Here is a 23,055-nt window from a genome sequence, read left to right on the forward strand (position 1 = left end):
TTCTTCAGTCTGATTCCTATTTTCCTTGACAAAAGGAAATAATGCTGAGGCCCAGGAAATGCCTGCCACCCATTTCTAAGGTCGCTTTCCATTTTAAGATCTCCTAACTCCGAACCACCACGTGGCCATTAACCCTGGCTCTCCCCAGCCCCACGCCACCCTGGCCCCGCCACGCACAGTGTGGATGGCGTTCCCACAATGAGCACAGTCAGGTCCGTCTTCTGCTGGGCCACGGCTGACACTAGATGTATCAGACTAAGCACATTTATTGAATGAATTAATGAATGACATGACATGACATGACATGAAAATATCATTTAGAATAGTGAAAAAATATTTATCATTTACTAAAAATTCCCTGTGGGTATGAAATCACAAGAAAGCAATAGCCGAAAGAGAGTGAAATCGCCCTCATTTCAATTTCAATTTCATTTAATTAATTTAAATTTCCCTATCTTATCCACGAGATAAGAGATGGGAGTATTGGAGTTAGATGCAGGACCTAGAAGGGCTATAGCCCTTGCCATGGGAGGGGCAGAGAAGGACAGGAGGTGAGGCAGAGCCCCTGCCAAAGAAGAAAATGTGAGTGATGGGGGAGGGGTGGAGGCGCCCAGCAGAAATGTTCCTTAACTTCCCTGTCAAAAAAAGAAGGAAGGGGGGAGGAAGGGAGGGAGGGGGAGAGGGAAAGAAGAAGGAGGGAGGGAAGGAAGGAAGGAGGGAAGGGAAAGGAAAGGGGAAGGAAAGAGAGAGGGAGGGAGGAAAGGAGGAAGGGAGGGAGGAAGGGGGAGGGAGGGAAGGAGGGAAGGAAGGAGGGAAGGAAGGACGGAAGGAAGGAAGGAAGGAAGGAAGGAAGGGAGGAAGGGAGGGAGGGAGGGAGGGAGGAAAGGAGGGAGGAAGGAAAATTTTTCAGTGGGATTTTGAGCCTTTGCCCAGTGTACCCGAGGCAGCCAATTCAACAGTAACAACCACTCCTTGTCTCTCATTTTAAAATATTTGGGGGATAAGAAAATTAAAACTTGTGTCACCCAAAAATGAGTAATCAGGTCTGAGGAGCTGAAAATTTGGTAAACTTGTCTTGTAAATGTGGCTAGAAGGGGATTAAGGACGAGGTACAAAGAGGCACGTGTCTTTGATTTTCTTTTATAATCTCCTTTGAACTCTTTGTGCTCAGATCTCCCAATCCCTGCAGGAATTTCCTCCAAGTTCTTGGGAAAGAGAATCCAATCCTTTTGGGATGCTTTGCTCCAACTGGAAATGAGTGGCTCCCTTCCTCCATGCTGATAAATCATGGGCCTAGTTATTATTTATTAGTTTTAGTTCTAAAAACAGCCTTTGCCTGTGCTCTCAGGGCCATGAGCCACCATAAATAATGGGCACTTCCAATAAACAATCCAAATCCACTTGATAGGCCACTAAATCAGCTGGATGCCCCCACCTCAGAGAAGCTCTGCAGCCCCGTTCTGGGCTTTGCTGAGCCTTCCAGGGAACACCCCCCCCAGCCCCCCAGGGATGCAGATAACTGGGGATGGGGGTGGAGGTTATCAAAGCCCGGAAGCTCCAGTTGGACTACTGGATCTCTCTCAGCAGCCAACACGAGGAGCCTCATCCGTCTACCACAGAGACTACACGACTCAAGAAATAGAACAAGATTTCCCAGAGTCCACTTGGGATGGGGAGGATGTCTTCAAGCCAAGAATAATCCGCAGTTCAGGCCACTGGCAGGATGCCCTCATAAGACACAGACCTCTGGAGTGGGCCTAAACCCAGGAGAAAATGGCCCACAGCCTCGGGCTTCATAAAACTCCAAACACAGTGCCTTTAGATTGTGATCGCTACAGGGGTGTACAGGAGGGGAGTCAATGTGAAAAGCGTGTGAGTAGGTAGAAGGCAACCCCTCTCCATCCTTATTCACTCCTGAAATCCTGCGTCCCCCAGAAAGTCACCCCGTGTTGATTAGAGGCCTTCTGAGTGTTTGACCAGTAGGTCGGGAGGACCTGCTGAAGCAGATTTCCAACAGAGGGCAGACTCTATCCAGGACCAGAAGGGCAACTGGATAGAATTCCTGGGCCGAGCCACTACCTAGCCCCCTTTTTTCTTAAGTGTTAAACCTCTGGAGCATTGTGTCATGACAAAATACGAGTACAAATGACCCAGCTGTAAACTGCCTTGGAAAATAATTAGTATGAAAGCCCAAGTTAGTCCCAGGGGGCCAGCTCAGAATTCAAAGTCCCCAGAGCTCCATCTTAATCATATGGAAACAGCATGGCCCGCAAGAGGATGCCAGCTGCAGGATCTGAATTTTCGAGAAGCAGCTCAGCATCACTGGAGCCCCCAAGAGCCCAGCCGGAGCAGATATAGTGACGGTGACAAAACGAGATGAGGAGATGTCCAAGTGTGTATTTCAACTAGTACCAGCCCTGGCCTGAACCTCTGGGGCTCAGTCAGAAGGCAAAGACGCCTGCTTCTCCCTCAGGGCAGATCAAGCTTTTGCAAACAGCAATGTATTCTGACAGCCCTACCATCTGGCCTTCCCTCTATTTGTGTGTGTGTGTGTGTGTTTGTGGGGGCAGGGGTAGGTGTGTCTCAGCCTCTGTGTGTGTTGATGTTGTTGCCTTGTTTGTGCCATCGAGAGGAAGGGAATCCATAGGAAAAGCCAGCCAGCTGGGTAATTAAGCAGCCCGCCCATTGCCTAAGGGAGCGGAGAGCCCCAGAACTGGAGATTAAGGATGGGTGTTCCTGAGATACTCCTGCAGCCCAGAGAGTGTCTTCGTGCAAGGGATCCCCCTCTTAGAGTCAGGAAGATGACTCGGGATCCCAGACAAACGGACGGGAGATCTACTGTGCTGTCTAGCAGCCTCGCCCAAGGTGACAGCACCCCAGGGCGCCTCATTTTAAGAAAGAAGGAGACTAAGTAGGCAGGGAGCACCTGGGAAGGGGGAGAGAAAGAGAGAGAGAGAGAGAGGAGAGATTGATGGACCCCGCTATGGGCCACCGTGTGCCAGGCACCGTCCAGGCACTCAACATGGATTCCCCATCTGACTGTTGCAGCTGCGCTATGAGGACTGTCTCCCCACGGCACTGAGAGGAGTAGGGAGAGAACAGACAGGTAGGTAGGTGAGCCCAGTTTGCAACCACAGACACTCCTGTGACACCAGTGCATCATCTCACAAGCACACTGGTCTGGAAACCAAGCCCAGTGAGTGGGAAGGGAGTCATGCCACCTTAGCCCATCTCCTCACCTCTTCCCAGGGAAGGCAGCGCAGAGGGAATGGTTTATCTTTTTCATCCTTTTTTTTTTGTTCAACAAATGTTTCTCAAGGGGCTATTGTGTACCAGGCACTGGGCACTGGGAATAGAGGGGTGGCCAAACCAATACGCTCCCCACCCCGTGGACTGAGAGTCTAGAAGAGGGGCGCAGACAAATGTACCATTCTGGAGAGCAATGAGGATAAAAGGCAGGGAGAGAGGGGAAGAAAAGGGGGCAGGAAGACAGTTTAGTCAGAGTGGTCGAGAAAGGCCTCTGGGGAGCTGACCTCTCAGCTGAGGCCCCACGGGTCCTGCAGGGGTGGCAGCCTCAGGGAAGGGCTGCGGATGGGAGAGATCTACGGATGTCCAGGGAACAGAAAGGCCCAAGGGACTGGAGCATTCTGAGCAAGGAGAGAGCATTTAGTAGGCAGTAAAGCTGCAGGGGAAGGCAGGGGTGGGTCAGTGGGCCTCCACAGGCCACAGGAAGGACTTCAGATCTCACTGGAAGCACAATGGGAAATCGCCTTGGGGTTCTACAGAGGGAAGGGATAGAGCAAGATTAGATTTTAAAGGGATCACAGAAAATGAGCTGTGGATGTGTGTGTGTGTGTGTGTGTGTGTGTTTAGTCGGGGGGGGGACAGTCGTAGAAGCAGAGAGACCAATGAGGAATGTACAGTGGTCCAGGCAAGAGATGACCGATATTAGGATGGAACCTGTGAACAGTGGTCAGATCTGGGGTATGTCTGAAGGTGGAATGGGCCATACTTAACAGACTGGAAATCTAGGTGTGGAAGAAAAAAAAAGAGAGAGAGAGAGAGAGGTAGGTCTAGGACGACACTCAGGTTTGGGTACGAATATTTGAGTGGTTGGTGGTTCCAGTTACTGAGACAGAAAATAAATGCGTGAGAGGTAACAGGTTTGGAGGAAAAAATTAAAAGCTCAAAGTTGGACACACGGAGTCCTTGGACCTCCTTGCTTTTGTCCCCCCGGGGTCATGCCCCCAGCGTGAAGGAGCTTTGCACCAACTGCGAACCATCCTTCAAAGCACCCAGCCAGCTTCCAGCTTCAAGGAACCAGAGCCTCAAGCAAGTCGCGGCCTCAGGCAGACGGTGCACCAGGTGATATCCCAAGTGCTTCCTGCTTCTGGTCTTCTGTGTCCTGTGACACAAGTCACAAGGCTGTAACAGAAGAACAGACGAAGACCTTGGGCTTTTCGGTCCCAGTGTTCCCAGACAAGTGATTTCCTTTGCCGAGCCTCACTGTCCCAATTCCTAAGATGGGACCTTCCTTAAACATCTCTTGTAAAGACTGAGGGAAACCAAGTATGGGGAGCACCAAGCAGAGAGTAAGGGCTCAGATGTCTGCTTTGATTAGTGTAGCAAAGCACTGTAGCAGGCATTTAATCTGGATGTTAGTGAAAATCCTTAGTGAGAGAGATGCCAGCAAGTGACCTAAAAATCTCTGACAGAGTCCTCTTAGAAGGTTGGGGTGGGCATCACTTGGGTTAGTGAGGGTCCCTGGAGTCGCTGAGGGTAACCTCTCTCTGAGGGAGATGAAAAGGGGTAGTATCAGATCTACTGTGTTGTGCAAGTTTAAGAGGACAAGCTGTAGGCTCCTTAGGTGGATTTCTAGGGCGAGAAGGGAGCCCTTGGTTCTGAGTCTATGGGATGGAGGGCATCCTGGAGATGGGGGTGGAGGTACATACGAGTCCCTGAAAGCAGGGGACCCTGACAGCTACAGCTCCCCCCCCCCCCCCCCCCCCCCCCCCCCCCCCGCACTGAACTTACTCTGGAGGGGAGGATCATCCTCCCTGAGGAGCAATGGGCTGCCTGGGACCTGCAGTACAGAGCGACCCTCTCAGCGAGGGCCCAGCTTCTTCTGTCAGATGGGACAGGGCAGGCGTCCAGCAACAATGGTGTGTAGCAGTGAGACCCGAAAGAGTGAAGGGCCGGACATACTGCAGGTGTTTCCCTGTTTAAACAAGGATGTTGGCCTGACCGCCTCTACTAGTCAAGATCCCAGCAGGAAACAGAATTCACCTCAGATGGTTCAAAGGACGTGCGTCTAATGAAGCTTCTCTTAGAGCGGCAGAGGGGTGAAAAGAAGACATGGTGTCCCTGGAGCCCAAGAAGGACCGTGAGGGAGGACTCATCCCGTAAAAGCCGTGGTTAGGAAAGGAGGCAGTTCTCCCAGAGATGAGGGAGAAGCAGGGGAGACCTACCCCCAACTCCCTCTCCTGCCCGCTAGGCTTCCTCCTCTCCCACGGCTTCCTGTCGGCTGGACCCAACTGGAAGTCAGAGTCGGGGACCCCCTGTGATACCACCTGCTTGGGGCTTGGGGGCACAGGACGTGGTGGAGAAGGGGGGAGAAGGGGTCTGGAGGGAAAACACGGCAAACAGACAATGCCCACCATACTCCTTTCTCTTCTTGTGGCTTAAGTCTTGAGTCAGGGTTCTGAAAAACCCCAAAGGAGAGGAATATATTGGACTTCCTGCTAATAGGAGAGAGGAGTGCTTCCGTGATTAAATGTTCATAGTTACAGCTCAAGTTTGGGAAGGAGTTCTTGCCAGTTGTATTAAACTATTATAAGTAGCACGTTCGTAATCATGGTTTCCTATAACTGGAATGAATTGTGCCATGAACTTGGGCTATAACCACGATCAGGTCTCTCTTATTATTAGCAGCAGCCTCCCATGGTCCTCGTCCCTCCCAGACAACATTCACAAGACTTCACGCCGCCCCCAGACAATGGCAGGATCCCCTCGTGCCACACCCTTCCCCTGGCCGCACTGACAGGCTGGCAGGAGGCTCTTCCCCCCCCCCCCCCCCCCCCCCCCGCCCCGTTGCCTGAGGCCACCCAGAGAGTCAGGAACTGGCGGCAGAGCACGAATACGACCCCGCAGATCTGACTCTCAGGCCAGATTTCAAATTCCCAGCACTACGGTCTCCACCCGCCCACACCCCCCACACCGAGAAGGCACACGTCCTGGCCCACACGCATCCACACGCGTCCACACGTATCCCTGCTGTGAACATACGATCCCGAGCAGGCTCAGGCTGCAGTGAAGCCGACTCCCCTTGTCCCAGTGCTTGGAGCCAACAAAGTAGCGCTTCCCCCTGACTCTGAAAACACACATTGTCCACATTTGATGGAAAATTAGATCCATCCGTGTATGTCCAAAATGTTCTTCAAAGAATTTTTGATGTCCTGGCAGCCTTTGGTACTGAGCTTCCTCTCCCTTTTTTCTTTCCCTCCCTCTTCTCCTTAGTTGTAATAGATCGGCTTTCCCTGGGGACAGCTTAGAACTGGATACAAAATTTTAAACTGAGGCATTTCAATTCTTCAAAAAAAATTTTTTTTAGTTTAATAATGCATGCAGGACCCCAAAGTCTGTGAACCTACACAGGTGTCCTCATGCGCACGGGCCTAGGAGGCAGGTGACAGTGCACACAGAGCTGGCTCCCTCTGAGTCTCCCTGCCCCTCCCAAGACCCCTACCACCTGACACCCACATCGGTGGGGGGCGTTGCCTTGTAAACCATCTGGAGCCTCTCATGGTGTTTTCCTTTCCTTTTTCAATACCTCTAAACTTTCCTGAGGACAAGGACAGCTACATATTACCAGACAGTAGAGTGTCAGGGTCCCAGCGCTGGCCCACCAGCCCCAAGACCTTGGGCCTGTTCTTCATCTCTCTGTGGCTGTCTTCTGACTCTAAAATGGGCATGTTAAGACTCCCGACACCCTTGGGGCTGTTTTGAGGATTAAGTATATTGATAAACAGAAAGTGGTTAGAGCAGTGTTTGGCGTGTACACGTGCATGCATGCGTGTGCACGCGCGCACACACACACACACACACACACCACTAACCATGTGCTCACGCGTCAAGTTTCTAAACCTCCTCAGGCTTCCCAGAAGAGCAATGAAAGCAATGACCAATTCCTGGCCCTACGGTGAAGATTCCGTGGCATAATGTATGTCCAATGCCCACCAGTGCCCCGTACACAGAGGTGGATGCTCCATTAACACCAGGTCCTTTATCCCACCCCTCCTTTCATTCACTTCCTGGCCCCACCTCAGTGGCCCCAGGGCGGCAACGCTGCAGGACATTGGCAATATTTAAACAACTCACAAACACAGCCACTTTCAGGAGAACTGGAGACTCTGACTTGACACACTCACCATTCTCTGAGCACCTACAAGAAGCCCAACCCCGTAACTGGGGGCGTGAAGGGTGAACTGCCCAGCTCCCCACACAACCAGCACTGCGCACACACACAGTTTTGGAAGGGAGAGGCAGAGGCGGTAGAGCTAGAGATGGAGACTGGTCCCAAGAAAAGCAAGCGGCTGGCATCCAGGGTATTCAGCCTTGAAGCCTGCTGTGAGCCCTGCCTCCCCCACCCTGCCTCCAGCTAGAAGAGTTCCCCACAACTAGAGTGCAGATAGGCTTCCCTTCCAGGCCAAGCCAGATCCAGGCCTACCTCCGTCAGCATAAGACCCTGCGGTTTTCAGGAGCACCAGACATTCTGCGCCCTCTGTGTGGGCTCAGAAGCTTGCTGTCTCAAAGGCCTGGTATCTGCCTGTGTCCCAAGGAGGAAGCTGCTATGGTCTGCATGTTTGTGTCCCCCCCAAATTCACATGTTGAAAACCTAATCCCCAATGTGATGGTATTAGGAGGTGGTGCCTTTGGGAGGGGCTCAGGCCATGAGGGTGGAGCCCATATGAGTGAGATGAGTACCCTCATAAAAGAGGCTCCAGAGAGGCCCCTACTCCCTCTGCCAGGGGAGGACACAGCCAGAAGTCTGTGGCCTGGGCGAGGACCCTTCCCCAACCCTGCAGGCATCTTGACCTCAGACTTCCAGCCTCCAGAGTAGGAGAAACACATTTCCGCTGTTTATCCCAGAGAGTGGGATTCTGGGATGGCAGCTGAACAGAGTAGGACCGAAGCATGCCTCGAGCTCGTCTACTTGGTGACCCTTGTCACCTTGCTTCATCCCCTGGCTCCCAGGACATCTGAGCCCTGTCTGATTTGCCTGGGAATCCAATGTCCTGGACAGCTATTGCTTGTTTCCCATCCCTGGAGCCAGACTCTTTCCTAGAACCACCATCTGAGACCCCTTTAAGAATGAACAGATCACTGGAGACCACCCTGTCCCACCCATTCACTGGGATCCTCACAAACTCATCACTGATGCTGCTGAGCCAGGCTACGCACCTTATATAGAGGGCCTTGGCCACCAAGGCCCCAGGCTTCACTCACTTTTCCCTCCACCGCAGGTTCCAGCTCAGTCCCTGCCCTGCCAGTGCTGTGTGGCCACCAGATCACAGTGTGTCTTGCACCCAAGCCCATGACCATTGTTACATGGCAGCCAGGGAGACAATCACTGCCTTTATCTACCACGGCGGAGCCAACTCTTAGCAAATTCTGGGGTTTTTTTGGTCACAAATATTTGTGGCAAGAATGGACCTCAGATTGGCCTGATGTCTGGGCCTGCTGGGGGATGCTCCCAAGAAATCGGTATTCACCACCCGGCCTTGCAGGAAACACTTGGGAACTTGTTGGGGTTGTTTACACCAGCTGTTTGCACCTGGTGAGCAAGGCGGTCGTCACAGCCTCCTCATCAATCAGGAGATCTGAGGCAAGAAGCCAGATGGGTATTAAAGCCAGCGTGAGAATGGCAAAGGAAGCCCCTAACCCTGGCAGAATCCTCATTCCATTAGGTGGCATTATTCACAGCTTTGTGTCCCCAGGGAGGCCTGGGGGACTCTGCAGCCACCCCTCTACCTGCAGGGGTGCTGGGCACCCCCACTGTGCATGGCCACCTCCGTCAGTGGGTTCGCACGCACCCTCTGCCATTAAGGATGCGTCAAGTCTTCGGATGCCTTTGTTGCGTCTTTCAGTCACTGTCCCATCAGGACAACTTCACATTTACCTTCTTCATCTCAAAATCCCTTCAAATCCTCTGGTAAGTAGGAAATAATGAACGCATAAATGCTCACTGTAGCTCCCACTGTGGCTGGCAGGATGCCTAGCCTATGGGCATTCCTTGAAAACAAATTTTCAAATGCACAAATGAAGACAGAGATGGATTTAGCCAATAACTACATCGACAAAGTTGTGCTAAGATCTACTGTGAGGCAGGCCCCATGCAGGGGATACAAAGAAACGTAAGAGCGAGCAGCTGTCCTCCAGGACTCTGCGGCCCGTTGGAGTCAGCAGCAGGGACCTTTCCCACTCACGGAATGTCCACGCACTTCTACACATTTTCCCGCGTCCTCACAGGCCGCTTCCAGCCAGCGTGCTGGTGAGCAGAAGGGAGGGACGGCGCTCCTGGACTGGAGCGGCTCACAGCCGGCATGGCGTCCGCGGGGCCTCCGTCGGTGTGGTCCTCCCATGGCTGTGTGAGCCCGAGCCCCCTGCCCTGCCACCGAGGACATGGAGCGTGAGTGAGGTCAGATAAACAACTTCGTGTTATGCACCTGAGATTTTAAGATTAATTTTTCACCCTGGCAGAGCCTCGTCTGTTCTAAGACTAGTAAACACACAGACAAGTCCAGCGATGAGAGAAGACAGTGAGAGGAGCAGATAATGCACCCCAAGCTTACTTGCACCTGCTGGTTTATGGGCCACCAGTCTCTGGTGTGGTGTCCCCTCTTCCTAGAGCCCTCCCCCCAGGTCTCTGTGTGCTGGTGCCTTCCTGTCGCCCGAGGCTCAGCCACCATGTTACCACCTCAACAGGCCTTTCCCGACCACCGGACCAGAGCGCACAACCCCACACCACGGTCCCATGACCATTTTGCTTTCTCACCCTCTGGGAGATGTTCCCACTCACTGTCTATTTTTCCCTTATTACAGCGTAAGCACAGTGAGAGCAGGACCATGTCTTCCCTGTCGACGGCTGTGCTCCCAGAATCGTGCCTGGCACAAAGTGGGCACTCCACATCCGGGGGATGAACGAGTGAACGCGTGATCTGCACCCGAGGAGTTCAGAAGTGGGTGGGAGGAAACTCCCTGAGGGCTGAGTGTCCAGAAAAGGATGGGGGAGGCAGGCTTCTCGAGGTCCTTTAAAGGGAGGGTCACCGAGGGCTATTAGAGCACTTCCAGCAGCCTAAGCACAGCACAGAGGTGGGAACACACAGGGTGATCTGGGGTGACCGTGAGTGGTGTGGGTCGCCAGGGTGGTGGAGGACACTGGGAAGAAGGCGGCTGAAAGCCTCAAATGTTAGTTTATATTTGATCCAAGACCAAAAGGAAACTCTCTGTGGGGGCCGATGGGAGTGGTGCTCCCCTCCCCCAGCCCAGGGAGAAGGTTTGAGAAAGACTGACTGCGTGGGATTTCCAAGCTAGAGGCCCAGAGAAAGGGGCTAAAGACAAGGGCACAGTCCTTAGGCTATGACAACAGCCCACACAGAGGTGACGACCTGTGGACAGGAAGGAAGAAAATGATGAAGGAAGGATCAATAAAATTCATTCCAGAAAAGCTCCCTGGTTTGCCCACTGCCACACATCAGGGGATGGGAGGGAGAAGGAGCCAGGCCCAGAGCTCAAAGGTTCCTTCCACCAGGCTCCCGAATTCAGTGGCCCTTCCATTATACAAAAGCACCTCTCTGAGCCCTCTGGGAACACCCAGTGTAGGGCAGACAAGGGCAGCCATCTGGGGAGGAGGCCCACGTGGGTTCCTGCACAGAGACCCAATACATCACTTCAATCCAGACAGTAAGAAACTCACATCAGCATCGCACAAAAGGTATCTGCATTTCAGAGGGAGAATCTGAGTGTGAACCTTAGTAAAATGAGGATATAATACTTCCCTTGCTGACCACACACAGTTTTTGTGAGGATGAATTGGGATAATGGAATTCTCTTAAGTCTAAAGCTGCTTTATGAGTATCACTATCACAAAGAACAAATTGTAGTTGCTAGAATTTCATCTCCTTTCCAGGGCACAGACTGGTTTCACAGCCAGGAGGAGCCTGAACTTTTTGGGTGAGGGAGGGAGTGCTATTAGAAACAGTGGATGTAGCTTCACGGTGTGGAAAGTGTTTTCTGGCCCGATGCAAAGAGAATTTGCCCAGCCTTGTACACAGGAGGTAAATACTTGTTAATGAGGTTTGGACTGTGGGCCACACCAGCTTCTAGGCCTCGCACTCTCTAGAGTTGTGGAAGACAAGTGACATAAAGTAATGCAGATGAGTGGCAGGGAGATGTTTCTGCACCATCGCTGGTTTCCTGCTCCTCTCTTCCTTCCTTCCTTCCTGCCCACACACTCAATAATCTCCTTTGCAATAGGCCTTCCCGCCTCTCTCTTCTCGGGGGCATCCTATGTCCCTGCTGGGACAGTTTTGCAAACATACAGCTCCAATCGCGTCACCCTCTTCAAAACCTCCTCAGTGGTGTGAGGTCAGAGCACTTGCGGGGGATGGGGAACGTTTCCTTCCTCTCCTGATGTCTCCCTGATGTGAAGGGAGAGGGCTTAGTCGTCAAGCCCTGCCTTTTCTCCCCTGCCTCACTCATTTCCCTTCTTGGGCACAGAAGCTTATCTCATTGGTTCGTCTGGAAGATGACACTGGCATTCCTCATCTACCCTCTTCCTCTACCCTTCCTCCGGGAAGCCAAGAGCTGCAGGAAGCAGGTGTTCTTCTGGGCCTCCCCACCCCATGTCCTAACACTTCCCAGGCTTCCCTGTCCTCCACTGCTGGCAGGGGAGTCTGTCTGTCATCTGGTACTGGGAAGCCTATCTGCCTCTCCTGTTAAGCTGCTTCCTCCCATGTAGCCTTTCTTAGCTTTAAAAGTGAAATCTTGGCTTTTGCCTACATCTGCCTTTGCCTTACTTCTCAGCCGGTTCAGAGATCAGGCCAGAAAGATGGGTACTTTTTATTGGATGACCCTTTGAGCTCCAGCAAACACTTTCTCCTTGTCTATGAAAATAAGCAGAGTTCTCAGCCTGGCATCCAAGGTCTTCCACTGAAAAATCAGCTCTCAGTTAATGCTCTGGGTCCAGCTCCCCCCTCCACTGTGCCCTGGACATGCCTCGGACCCAAAAGGAACTGCCACGCTGGGCTCTTCTCGCATCCTGGACACGCTTTGTGTTTTCCTTCTTCCATAGGCGGAGCTCTCGGCTCCTCCCCGGCACCAAAATTCTACCCGTTGTCATCGTCCAAGCCCAGCCCACGTGTAGTCCTCCACGTGCCTTTCCTGCCCCTGAGGGATCTGATCTCTCCCTCTCATTCTGTTCCCTCTGCCAGGAACCTCTTGTCCTCCTGCTCGCTCCCTCCTCCCTCTATACCTGCCTGTGTGAATATCACTTATCTGTGACCAATCCTTGTCTCAGGAGCCTCCCCTGAGCCCCCGGGAGTGTTGGAGGCTCCCCTTAAGTGCTTCCATAGAATGCCACATACCACTAAACACACTGAAGCAACATCCTCTGCTGACTTTTCTCAAGAAACTTATGAAGAGACACAGATAACATTTATAAACGTGCACACGCCTAAAGGGAGTAGAGCCTCCACTCTAGATGGCACCTTGCCTATACCCACATAGAAACCAAAAGTCAAGGCCCACTGTAAGTAGAGTCCAGGCCAGGGAAATGCACTGAAAGAATCCCTTTGACTGGAATTAGTGAAACCTTTCTGGAATTTTCTGATCCTCTAGGGAAGGCTCGCTTGAAGATGGGGTTATCCTATCAAGTGTCTAGCTTCTAACTGGTCAGTGAATTAAAGATATCATATCATTAATTCAACTTTCCTGAGGTTAGTGAGAGGCTGACAGTCCTAGTGCCCAGATTCAACCAGGGAAAGAGGTGCACGCATCCAGGCCACCCAGGGTAAGTACCATGGGGAAAGGGTCTCAGCTCTCAGCCCTCCCCCACCTAATAAGCACAAATGCCAAAAAGTGGCGCTCCGGCAACAGCAGGTTGCTGCTCAAATGACACGTCTGAATACTGAGGCCACCACATTTTTCTCACTGGCTTGAAGCTTGGGAAGTCTGATATGCCCCTTTGAAGTCTGCTCAGTGCGTGGGGAATGTGTGGATTTTCTGGGGGCTCGGCAATATGGGGATAGATAAGACCCTCCCAGGGTTCAAGTATCAAGAGCTTTCTCGACTCTGTAAACATTCCTGGGAAAGTGAGGAGGGCTAAAACTCCACAATTTGTAACAGGAAGTGTTGAACCTGTCTTGCCTCTAGGTTAGGCTAAAAGGAAAAGACCCCGGGGATGCATCTTAGGGGACAGTGAGGGAGTTCATCAACTTGGGCTGGAAGACAACTGATGGAGAATGTTCTAGGGAGGATTTCTGCCTGAGGGGAGGCCCTTAGCAGGCCCTGCGAGTACAGAACCACCGTACCGCCTCATTTCTCCAATTAAAATGCACTGTCTAAGGCATTTTGTCCCTGTTCCTTTTCTTCATTTTCGGTCACCACCACCAAAAACCTTGCGCACGTTGAACTGAGCGTGTTCAAGGGGGCCTAGGGAAGGTATGGGACTTGGTGACACAGTACCGATTTTGGTGAGCCACTCGGCCACCGCGCCGTAGATCTCGTCCAGGATGAGGATGACCACGAGGTTGATGATGACTGCTGTCGCTGTCACTGTCACCCGGACATTGGAGCGCGTGGACTTGTTGAGAGACAGGGCCGCAGCGGTCGTGATGCGGTACACAATGACCCCAAAGACAATGGAGAACGTCAGGGCAATCTGTTTGGGAAACAGGGAGAGTCAGAGCTCAGCAGACAAGTACTGAGCAGCTATTACTTGCTCAGCCAACTGTCCTACTCGCTACATCAGGAACTATGGATCTGGAGTCCACTCGTGCACACCCTCTGAACTTGTGTGCCAATCCTGAGGACAGGTGCACTGTCCATGAGAGAGCGTCTTCCATTTTTATCAGAAGCCAAATGGTCGACAACACACACAAAACCCTAAGAATGAAAATGCAGGACACTGAGGTGTGCACAGCACACGTGACATGATTTCCTTCACTAGGGGACTGAACTCTTATTAAGCCACGGGGAGTAATAATGGAGAAGGTATTGCGTGCTCAGTGAAGGGACTGAGTACAGACGAGCAAGCGGATCAGGTGGAATAATGGGAATAAACTGGGCTCTCAGTGAAGGGAAACAGGGAGCCACCGAAGGCATCTGAGCTGAGAAGTGGTGAGTTAGAGCTTCAGGCGCTGGGTGCGGGAAGGCTGCCCAAAGGAGAATCAAGGGAGAGAAACCAGGAGTGAGATTTGTAGACTCTCGATCCTCAGGGTGAACAAAATATCACTCTAAGATTTCTCTACCAGGCAACTATAATGGAGGACTCGGAATTCTCATTTGGTGCCAAAATTTCTGGCTGTTTCGTTGAAAGGAAAGTTTACCAGTCACTGGACCTCTAAGGGTCCCCTACTTCCTCCTTCTAGAACTTAAGAATAATAAATCACTCTCCCAGACCAGCCCCTCTCGTCCCCCATCACAGCCCAGGAAGGCCTGTTTCCGTGAAGCACGAGGATGTTAGGGGAAGAAAGTGCTCTGAGTAAGCTCTCAGAGAGGGCAGAGGGAGGAGATGGAACTTCTGGGTGCATAACCTGCTCAGAGCAAAATTCTAATTTGTTTCAGCCAAGCAAAGTCTTCTTTCTTAGAATTCTTTCCGCAGAGGAAGCTGTTCAGGTAGTATTCCCCCTGGGTCAGGGGATGGGGGGCTGGCACTGGCTGTGGAGAGCTACACACAAACATGGGGAGAAAAGGTTCCCTCTGAAACTACAAACTGTCCTGGACTATGTGTTCCCTCCCTAGAAAGAAGGGGAGGGGAGCAGAGGAGGGGAGGGGGCTCTGGCTCAGGCAATGCTTTGCATGCAGTGGGTAGGACACTGGTGCGCAAATGGGGAATGGGTTGCAGAGGAGTCAGGTATGCATGTTGTCAGACCTTGCAGGGGGCTGCCTGGGGATACAACCTTAGCTGTTTATCCCTGTGTGCCTTACAAATATTAGGTATTTGCCCTCTGGGCCACCGTGTGAAAAAGAAGGCTTCCCTAAGGCAGGCAGGATGGCGATGTTTTCTGCGTAGAGGGGTGTCAGGGTGGACGAGAGGTTAGATGGGAAAGACACTGTATGGGAGACCCTTCTTCTGATGCAGGGTGGGGGTGGGCACAGCAGATGCCCCGGCCTCCAGTACTAGGGAGGAACGATGACCATGTAAGTTGGAAAACATGGACATGACCTCACCGCTCTCCAACAATGTAGACATTTTCACTTCCCATTCCTCTGGGATTGTCACTGCCAGACAGTAAGGGCCTGGAAAACGTGGTGTGAGATTCTTTTCCCCCAAAATCACTTTTGCAGTGAAGGCTGGTGATGGCAGTATTCATGGGGGGGTAGGGAGGAGGCCAGGGCATCAAAGAGTGATTGTGTGTGCATTTGGGGGTAGGTCTGGGGGAAAACAACAATGGCAAAAACATCCTTGGCTTTGGGGTCTTGGGGGTGGAGCATGGAGGAATGAGTGGGGAGGAGATCAGCTTCTATTCTTATCCAAGAGGCCCAGCCGCTCAACTGGGGAAGGAAGAAAACTCTTCATTGTTACCCAGAGTGTGGTCTGTGGACCTGCTGTATCAGCCGGGAGCTTGGGGAACATGCAGGGTCTCAAGCACAGCTCCAGACGCACTGGCTCAGAATCTGCCCTGGAACAAGATTCCCATTCAAGTTCTAGAGGCACTGCTCTTTTAAGAAAGCCCCTTTTCCCACCCTCCCGTCCTCCAAAGCACCCCTCCCCAGGCCTCTGCTACTGTTCTGTGCCATCCTAACTTCTCAACCCCTGATTTCCCATGCCACTATAGAAACCAGGCTCTGACCTGTCCTTCAGTGGCTCCCACAAGCCCCTCAAGGATCACAGTAGTCAAGCTGGAAGAGCCTGGAGAACACCAGCCCCATCACGTGACCTTGCAGATGAGGAAACGGGCATGGAAAGTGCAGTGATTTGCTCAAGGTCACAAGGCATGGACTACAACCATAGTCTCTGGGATTCTGGTAGGAGATAAAGGATTTCAGCCTTCAGGGATCATCCACATCCAGCCTCTAATCTCATATATAAGGAAACTGAGGCCTGAGAAGCAGCAATGTGATGGGTCCAGGGTCTGGGCAGTTCCTGGCAAAGCTGGGATCCTAGCGGTGGTAACATCATCATGACCTAAACCACCTGTGCTCTCTCAATTTTGTTATTCAATGCCCATCTTCACGAGCACTAATCCTTATAACAATAGCATAAAATATGCCTTTTGTGGATGTGATGTACTGACCGTCCAGGATCTGAGCCCTGCTCTGTGGCTCCCACACCTACAATCCCATCCTGACATTAGAACGCAGGTCCTCTAGTACTAAATCCAGCACTGTTTTTACCACTCTAGCTGCAATGTTGATTTTGCTTATTAAATTCAACAAACATACGCTGGGTATATTTCATGTTTGTGATCAGTCTCCCCCCAAATAGGCCAAAAGTGGGGACTGGTCTTGTACAGCATTCTGTGCCTCATGCCATTTCACAGCGGTGCCTCGCTGTGGAACCTGCTTGGTAAAGACTTGCTGGTCCCTAGCTCTAGGAATCTAGCTCCCAAGAACATGGGAACATTAGCATACTCCCCATTGCTTTTGGTGTTCTGCTCCTGTAGCTTTACTCATGGACATAGCCAAACTGTAACGAAAGCCAGGCTATGGAGTCCAGAGTCCTATTCAACGCTATGAGAGACAGGAAGGAGAACGGGTCTTGTCCCCACCCTCCAAGTCTTGCATTCTGAATCAAAGTTGAGAAAATCATTGCACATATACAAGGATGAGCCTCGTAGCAGCTGGGCAGAGTACAGGCTCAGCTCATGTGCTTCCTATGCTCTGAGCAGAGAGTGGAGGGATTAGAGAAAATCCCACGGAAATAGTTTTGGGTCAGTTTCCTATGATAAAGGCTTGGGGAAAACGGAATTTTAAAAAAGCAAGCAGAAGTGGACAAGTCAGAAGCAACCTGGGCTGAACCAGTGGGAGCGTACCCAGTCTAAAGCAGGGCATGGAATCAGTAGCTCCATTTTAGAGCATACACACACTAACGACTTCATCATTGACATAATAAGTTGTCCCTGGCAACTTATTAATTAACTTATTTTCTCATTCAGCCATTTCTAAGATATGTCTTGAGTGCCCTCTATGTGCCAGTCACCATGCTAAGTGGCAGGGATACAGCAGTGAACAAATCACACAGGACCGCCTACCCTCGTGCCACTGATCTTCCAGTGGGGAAAGACAGACAACCAACTACCAAATAACATCAAACATATAGTATATCTGGTGTGATAAATACTATAGAAACAAATAAAGCAAAACAGGAGTATAGGGATAGGTTGCAGTTTACAACAGGGTGGTCAGGAAAGGCGTAGGTGAGGAGGGGACATTGTAGCAAGGCTCTCAAGGGGAAGTCTGAGGGAAGGGGCTTTTGGGCAGAGGGTGGCTAAGGGAGAAAGAAGGGGGGAGGTGGGGGAGGAGAGGAGGATGTAGGACAAGGATGTACAAGGATGTACAGACAAGGATGTAGCATGAGCATGCTGGCTTCTAGCTCATGAGATGCAGAGCCTTAAGAGAGTTTTGAGCAGAGAAGTGACATGATTTGATCTAGATTTTAAAAAGATGAGTTGGCCTATAATCTGTGGGGGCACAATTAGGAGGCCCTTGCAACAAGCCAGGTGAAGGAGGAGGGTTTCTGATGGCTGGTTCCCAATTCACAAGTAGAAGTAAATGACTGTCTTGGGCATGTGGGAGGGAAGCTCAGGCACCTAGCTTAGAGCAAGGACACTGCTTTTGATAATCTCCTCCCACATAAAAAGAAAATGAAGCAAGTATAATTCAAAAAGGAAAGAAAGGGGCGATTGGGTGGCTCAGTTGGTTGAGCGTCCAACTCTTGATTTCAGCTCAGGTCCTGATCCCAGGGTTGTGGGATCGAGCCCCGTGTTGAGCTCCACGCTCAGCGGGGACTCTGCTTGGGATTTTCTCTCTCCCTCTGCCCCCACCCACCCTGCTCACTCTCTCTCTCTCTGTCATTCGCTCTCAAAGAAATACATAAATCTCTAAAAAAAAAAAAAAAAAAAAGGAAAGAAACTATAGCTCAAGACATTGGGTTGGAAAAGAAAGAGAAAATTCACCATTGTCCATGCCGGCCTCTGTCACAGGGAAGAGGAACACAGCACTGGGCCATTGTTTTGTTCTCACCAGCCCATGAAAAATATCCCCAGCTGATCTGGCAGAGTGGCATCCCTAAAACCCTCCCCATGGCCATGACCTCAGCATCTTCTGCCAAGACCTAGTCACAGGGGGTGGAAGAGGGAAGGATATTCAGTACTCATGTGTGTTGCAGTAAGTGCCTTTGGCTTACCCTAATTCTATAAGCAAATCCCACTTCTTTTTTTTTTTTTTTTTTAATTTTTTTATTGTTATGTTAATCCCCATACATTACATCATTAGTTTTAGATTTAGTGTTCCATGATTCATTGTTTGTGCATAACACCCAGTGCTCCATGCAGAACGTGCCCTCCTCAATACCCACCACCAGGCTAACCCATCCTCCCAGCAAATCCCACTTCTTTATAAACACCACCATGACCCTTTATCTCCCACTCCAAACCTTATTCTAGGGCAGTGCCAAGCCCTTCTCTTTACAAGACTGAGGCGTTTTTTACAATGAAAAAAAATGAGGAAGAGTTAGCACAAAATAACGATCTTTAAAAATCTAATAGGAGACTATATAATTTATTGTCCAACCTATAATACTTTTGAAAGTAAGATGGAGTGCTATTAATCCTTACCTCAGTCAACCTAAGAGCACCTGACTGAAAAGGGGTGATCTTTTTTTTTTTTTTTTTTAAGATTTTATTTATTTATTTGACACAGAGAGAGAGAGAACACAAGCAGGGGGGAGGAGGAGAGGGAGAAACAGGCTCCCCACTGAGCAGGAAGCCCTATGTAAGGCTCGATCCCAGGACCCTGGAATCATGACCTGAGCCAAAGGCAGACACTTAACCCACTGAGCCACCCAGGTGCCCATAAAGGGGTGATTTTTAAAGAGGTTCCAACCCATCCCTACCACTCTCTTTCCAGCTCCTGCTCAACCAGTTCAGTGCTCAGTGCTGGCTGACTAGAGGTGGGGGACCCCCGGCACAGTGAGATACAGTAATTAGTTCTTGGTTCTGATACGGAATCTCCCCTTCGTATCAAGATATGGAGGTGGGTGGGGTTAGGAAAGGGAAGATGAACAAAGAAATAATCACATAATATTTCTAAACAACACAAAAAAATTTCTGCACCCTCCAGTCTAGTTAGGAGGTCTCCATGGAATTTAAAAAAAAAACTGGAATTTTGGGCAGATGACCCACAACTGAGCCAGTTTTCAGTACAGGCAGACCTCAAGAGTATTGCGGGTTCAGTTCCAGACCACCACAATAAAGCGAATATCATAATGAAGAAAGTCAAATGAATTTTGTGGTCTTAAAGCACATATAAAAGTTATGTTTACACTATACTGTAGTCTGTTAAGTGTGCATTGTCTTAAAAAAAGTACATACCTTAATTAAAAATACCTTATTGCTAAAAACTGCTAATCACCACCATCTGACCTTTCAGTCAGTTGTAATCACTGATCACAGATCACCATAACAAATGTAAAAATAATGAAAAAGTTTGAAATAATGTAAGAATTGCCAAGCTAAGGGTGCCTGGGTGGCTCAGTCGGTTAAGCATCTGACTCTTGGTTTCGGCTCAGGTCATGATCTCAGGGTCATGGGATCAAGCCCCGGGTTAGGCTCCCTGCTCAGCAGGAGTCTCCTTGAGATTCTCTTCCTCTCCCTCTGCCCCTCCCCTGCTCATATGCTCACTCGTGTGCATGCTCTCTCTCTCAAATAAATAAATAAATCTTAAAAAAAAAATTGCCAAACTATGACACAGAGGCAAGAAGTAAGCAAACCCCTTGGAAAAATGGCACCAACAGATTTGCTCAATGCAGGGTTACCACAAACCTTCAATTTGTAAAAAATGCAATACCTGCAAACTGCAGTAAAATGAAGCACAATGAAATAAAGGTATGCCTGTATTTGTCAGTGGTGACGTGGTCACCTATTTGTTGCTGAGAGTGATGCAGATGATGCCAGTTCCTCTCTCAGATAGTAGACAAGCTTCTGTTTCCAGTCCTCTCCTCGCCTGAGCTATCGCTGGCATCTGACATAACTGATTGCCCTCCCCTTGCAATACTTTCTTGGCTTCCAGGACTCCACATGCTCCCCCGGCTTTCCTTTTGATCTCGTGTTTTGGGTCCTCCTCATGCTCCCAAACTTCAACATGGCAGCGTCTTGGAACTCAACTCTTGGACTTTCTTCTATCTGCCCTCAAACCCCTGTGATCTCATACAATCTCATGGTTTTAAATACCACCAGTACCATCTGTCTAGGTCTCCTCTGAGCTGCAAGTTTATATCCATCATGAAGGCAACTCCAGAATTCCTTCCTATCCCAGGAAGGGAGAACTCCAGCTTTTCATTACTCAGGATGAGAACCTTAGAGTCCTCCTGGATGCAATTCTTAATTTTCCTCAAGTATATGCAGTGCCACTTGCATGGATCTGATTCTTGGCCTTCAGTTTTGTTTCACTGGTCTAATTATATTCCTGCAATAATATCACACTGTCATACTTATTACTATTTTAAATTAAGTTTCCATTTGGTAGAGCACCTTAGCCCTCTTTATCCCTCTTCAGGAGTGTCTTTACTATACTTTTTTTTTTTTTTTTAAGATTTATTTATTTATTTATTTGAGATAGAAGGGGTGGGGGGAGAAGGGGAGAGAGAATCCTCAAGGAGACTCCTCGCTGAGCGCAGAGCCTGATGCGTCCCAATCCCAGAACCCTGAGATCATGACCTGAGCTGAAATCAAGAGTTGGATGCATAACTGAGTGAAATACCCCGGTGCCCCAACAGTGTCTTGACTACTCTTAGCTTTTGTGCTTCCGTATAAATTGTCAGGGAGGAAATATAAAGACCTTACAATGTTATTGTTTCATTACTGCCCATCCAACTTATATGCTATTATTAATGTGTACACTGTACTTCTGCCTTATTTTTTAATTTTTTTTTTATTTTAAGTAGGCTCCACACCCAGTGTGGGGCTCAAACGCACAATCCCAAGATCAAGAGTCCTATGCTCTACTGACTGAGCCAGCCAGGCACCCCACTGCCTTAACCCTACGAGACAGCATCATCATTGTTTACAGCAAAGATCACATAGGTTTTCCCACATATTTACCACTTTGTTCTTCATTCCTTCTTAAAACTATGGTTTTCCATACGGGATCATATCTGAAGTACATTCTTAGGATTTCCTTTAGTGAAAGATTCAGTTGGTTGCAAACCCTCAGCTTTTGTTTGGCTATAAATATCTGTATTTTATACTAATACTTCTATACTACATTTTTCTTGGGTATAGAATTCCAGGTTAGCAATTGTTTTCTTTTTGGCACATGAAGATAAACACGTCACTGTATTCTGACTCCAACCGCTATGCGAAATCAATGGCCGATCAGTCTCTTCATTAAAGGTAATTTGTCTTTTGATTTCTAACTGCATTTGAGATTTTTCTGGTGTCTCATATATTCTATGATTTCACAGAGATAGAGTTCTTTTTATTTTTCCTGCTTGAATTTCACTGGGATTCTTCAATCTCTGAATTGGAATTCTGTTAGCAGAACTAGCTGACTAGGAGACCACCAGTCAGTGTATTTCATTCATTACTATTCTCACCTCTTTTTCTGGTAGTGCAATTAAATACATGTGAAATCCTTTCACTCTATTAATTTCTCTTTTGAATTTTCAACCTTTTGCCTCCCTGTGCTACATTATGGATAATTTTTTCTAACCTGAACTGCAGTTCACAAATCATCTCTTCAACTATGTCTAATTTGTTGTTAAATCCATCCCTATTGTATGTGTGTGTATATATATACAATATTACGTATATGTATATTTATATATTCATATCATATATATTATTATATATTATATATTCACATTCATTGATATATATTCATTTCTAGAAGATTTATTGGCTGGTTCTCAAATCTTTAGGTCATTTTTAAAATAGTTTCTTATTTTGGGGGCACCTGGGTGGCTCAGTCAGTTAAGTGTCTGCCTTCGGCTCAGGTCATGATCCCAGGGTCCTGGGATAGAGACCTGCATCAGGCTCCCTGCTCGATGGACAGCCTGCTTCTCCCTCTGCCTGCCGCTCCCCCTGCTTGTGTGGTCTCTCTCTCTCTTTCCCTCTCGCTCTCTGACAAATAAATAAATAAAATCTTTAAGATAGTTTATTTTTTGTAGAAATTTTCAAACTGGACGTTTTAACCTGTGACTGATATTTCCAGTATCTTTAGTCTTTGCCATCTCCCCGCACTGGTTCTCTTTCATTGCACTTTAGCTTCTTGTCTAATTGATTATTTTTAACTGCATTCTCTTCTTTGCCCTTGAAAAATTCTTTGGGGGGATTTTTCGAGGCCTGGTGTAGATCTGCCATCCCACAAAGAGAGCGTGTGCTTGCTTCTGCTGGGCACCCGGAAGCACGACTTGCCCTGGCCAAGGTCCCAGCCCGAGCTTCCCCCGTCCTCTCAAGTGACAAACTGGGCTGGAAGCCCACGATGGGGATCGTCCATGGCCACTGCTCAGGGACAGGGTTTTGTTTCCCTGTTCCTCCCTGTTCTACTTAGAGCCAGAACAATGTTCTCTGCTGTCCCGTAAGTGGGGAGGGGGTGGATTTAGCGCTGCTTCAC

General features: G+C 49.4%; 1 protein-coding gene across 1 annotated transcript in view; it reads right to left on the reverse strand.

Annotated features, from left to right (window-relative positions):
* Window positions 1–23,055, reverse strand: part of LOC116623526 (anoctamin-2) — a 127,660-nt gene that overhangs the window by 51,463 nt on the left and 53,142 nt on the right. The window contains exon 3 of the mRNA XM_032390748.1: window positions 13,744–13,939. Within this exon, the coding sequence (XP_032246639.1) occupies window positions 13,744–13,939 (196 nt within the window). The remainder of the gene's footprint in view (window positions 1–13,743; window positions 13,940–23,055) is intronic.

This window comes from Phoca vitulina, unplaced genomic scaffold (genome assembly GCF_004348235.1).
Source record: "Phoca vitulina isolate PV1807 unplaced genomic scaffold, GSC_HSeal_1.0 scaffold59, whole genome shotgun sequence".
Classification (NCBI taxonomy): domain Eukaryota; kingdom Metazoa; phylum Chordata; class Mammalia; order Carnivora; family Phocidae; genus Phoca; species Phoca vitulina.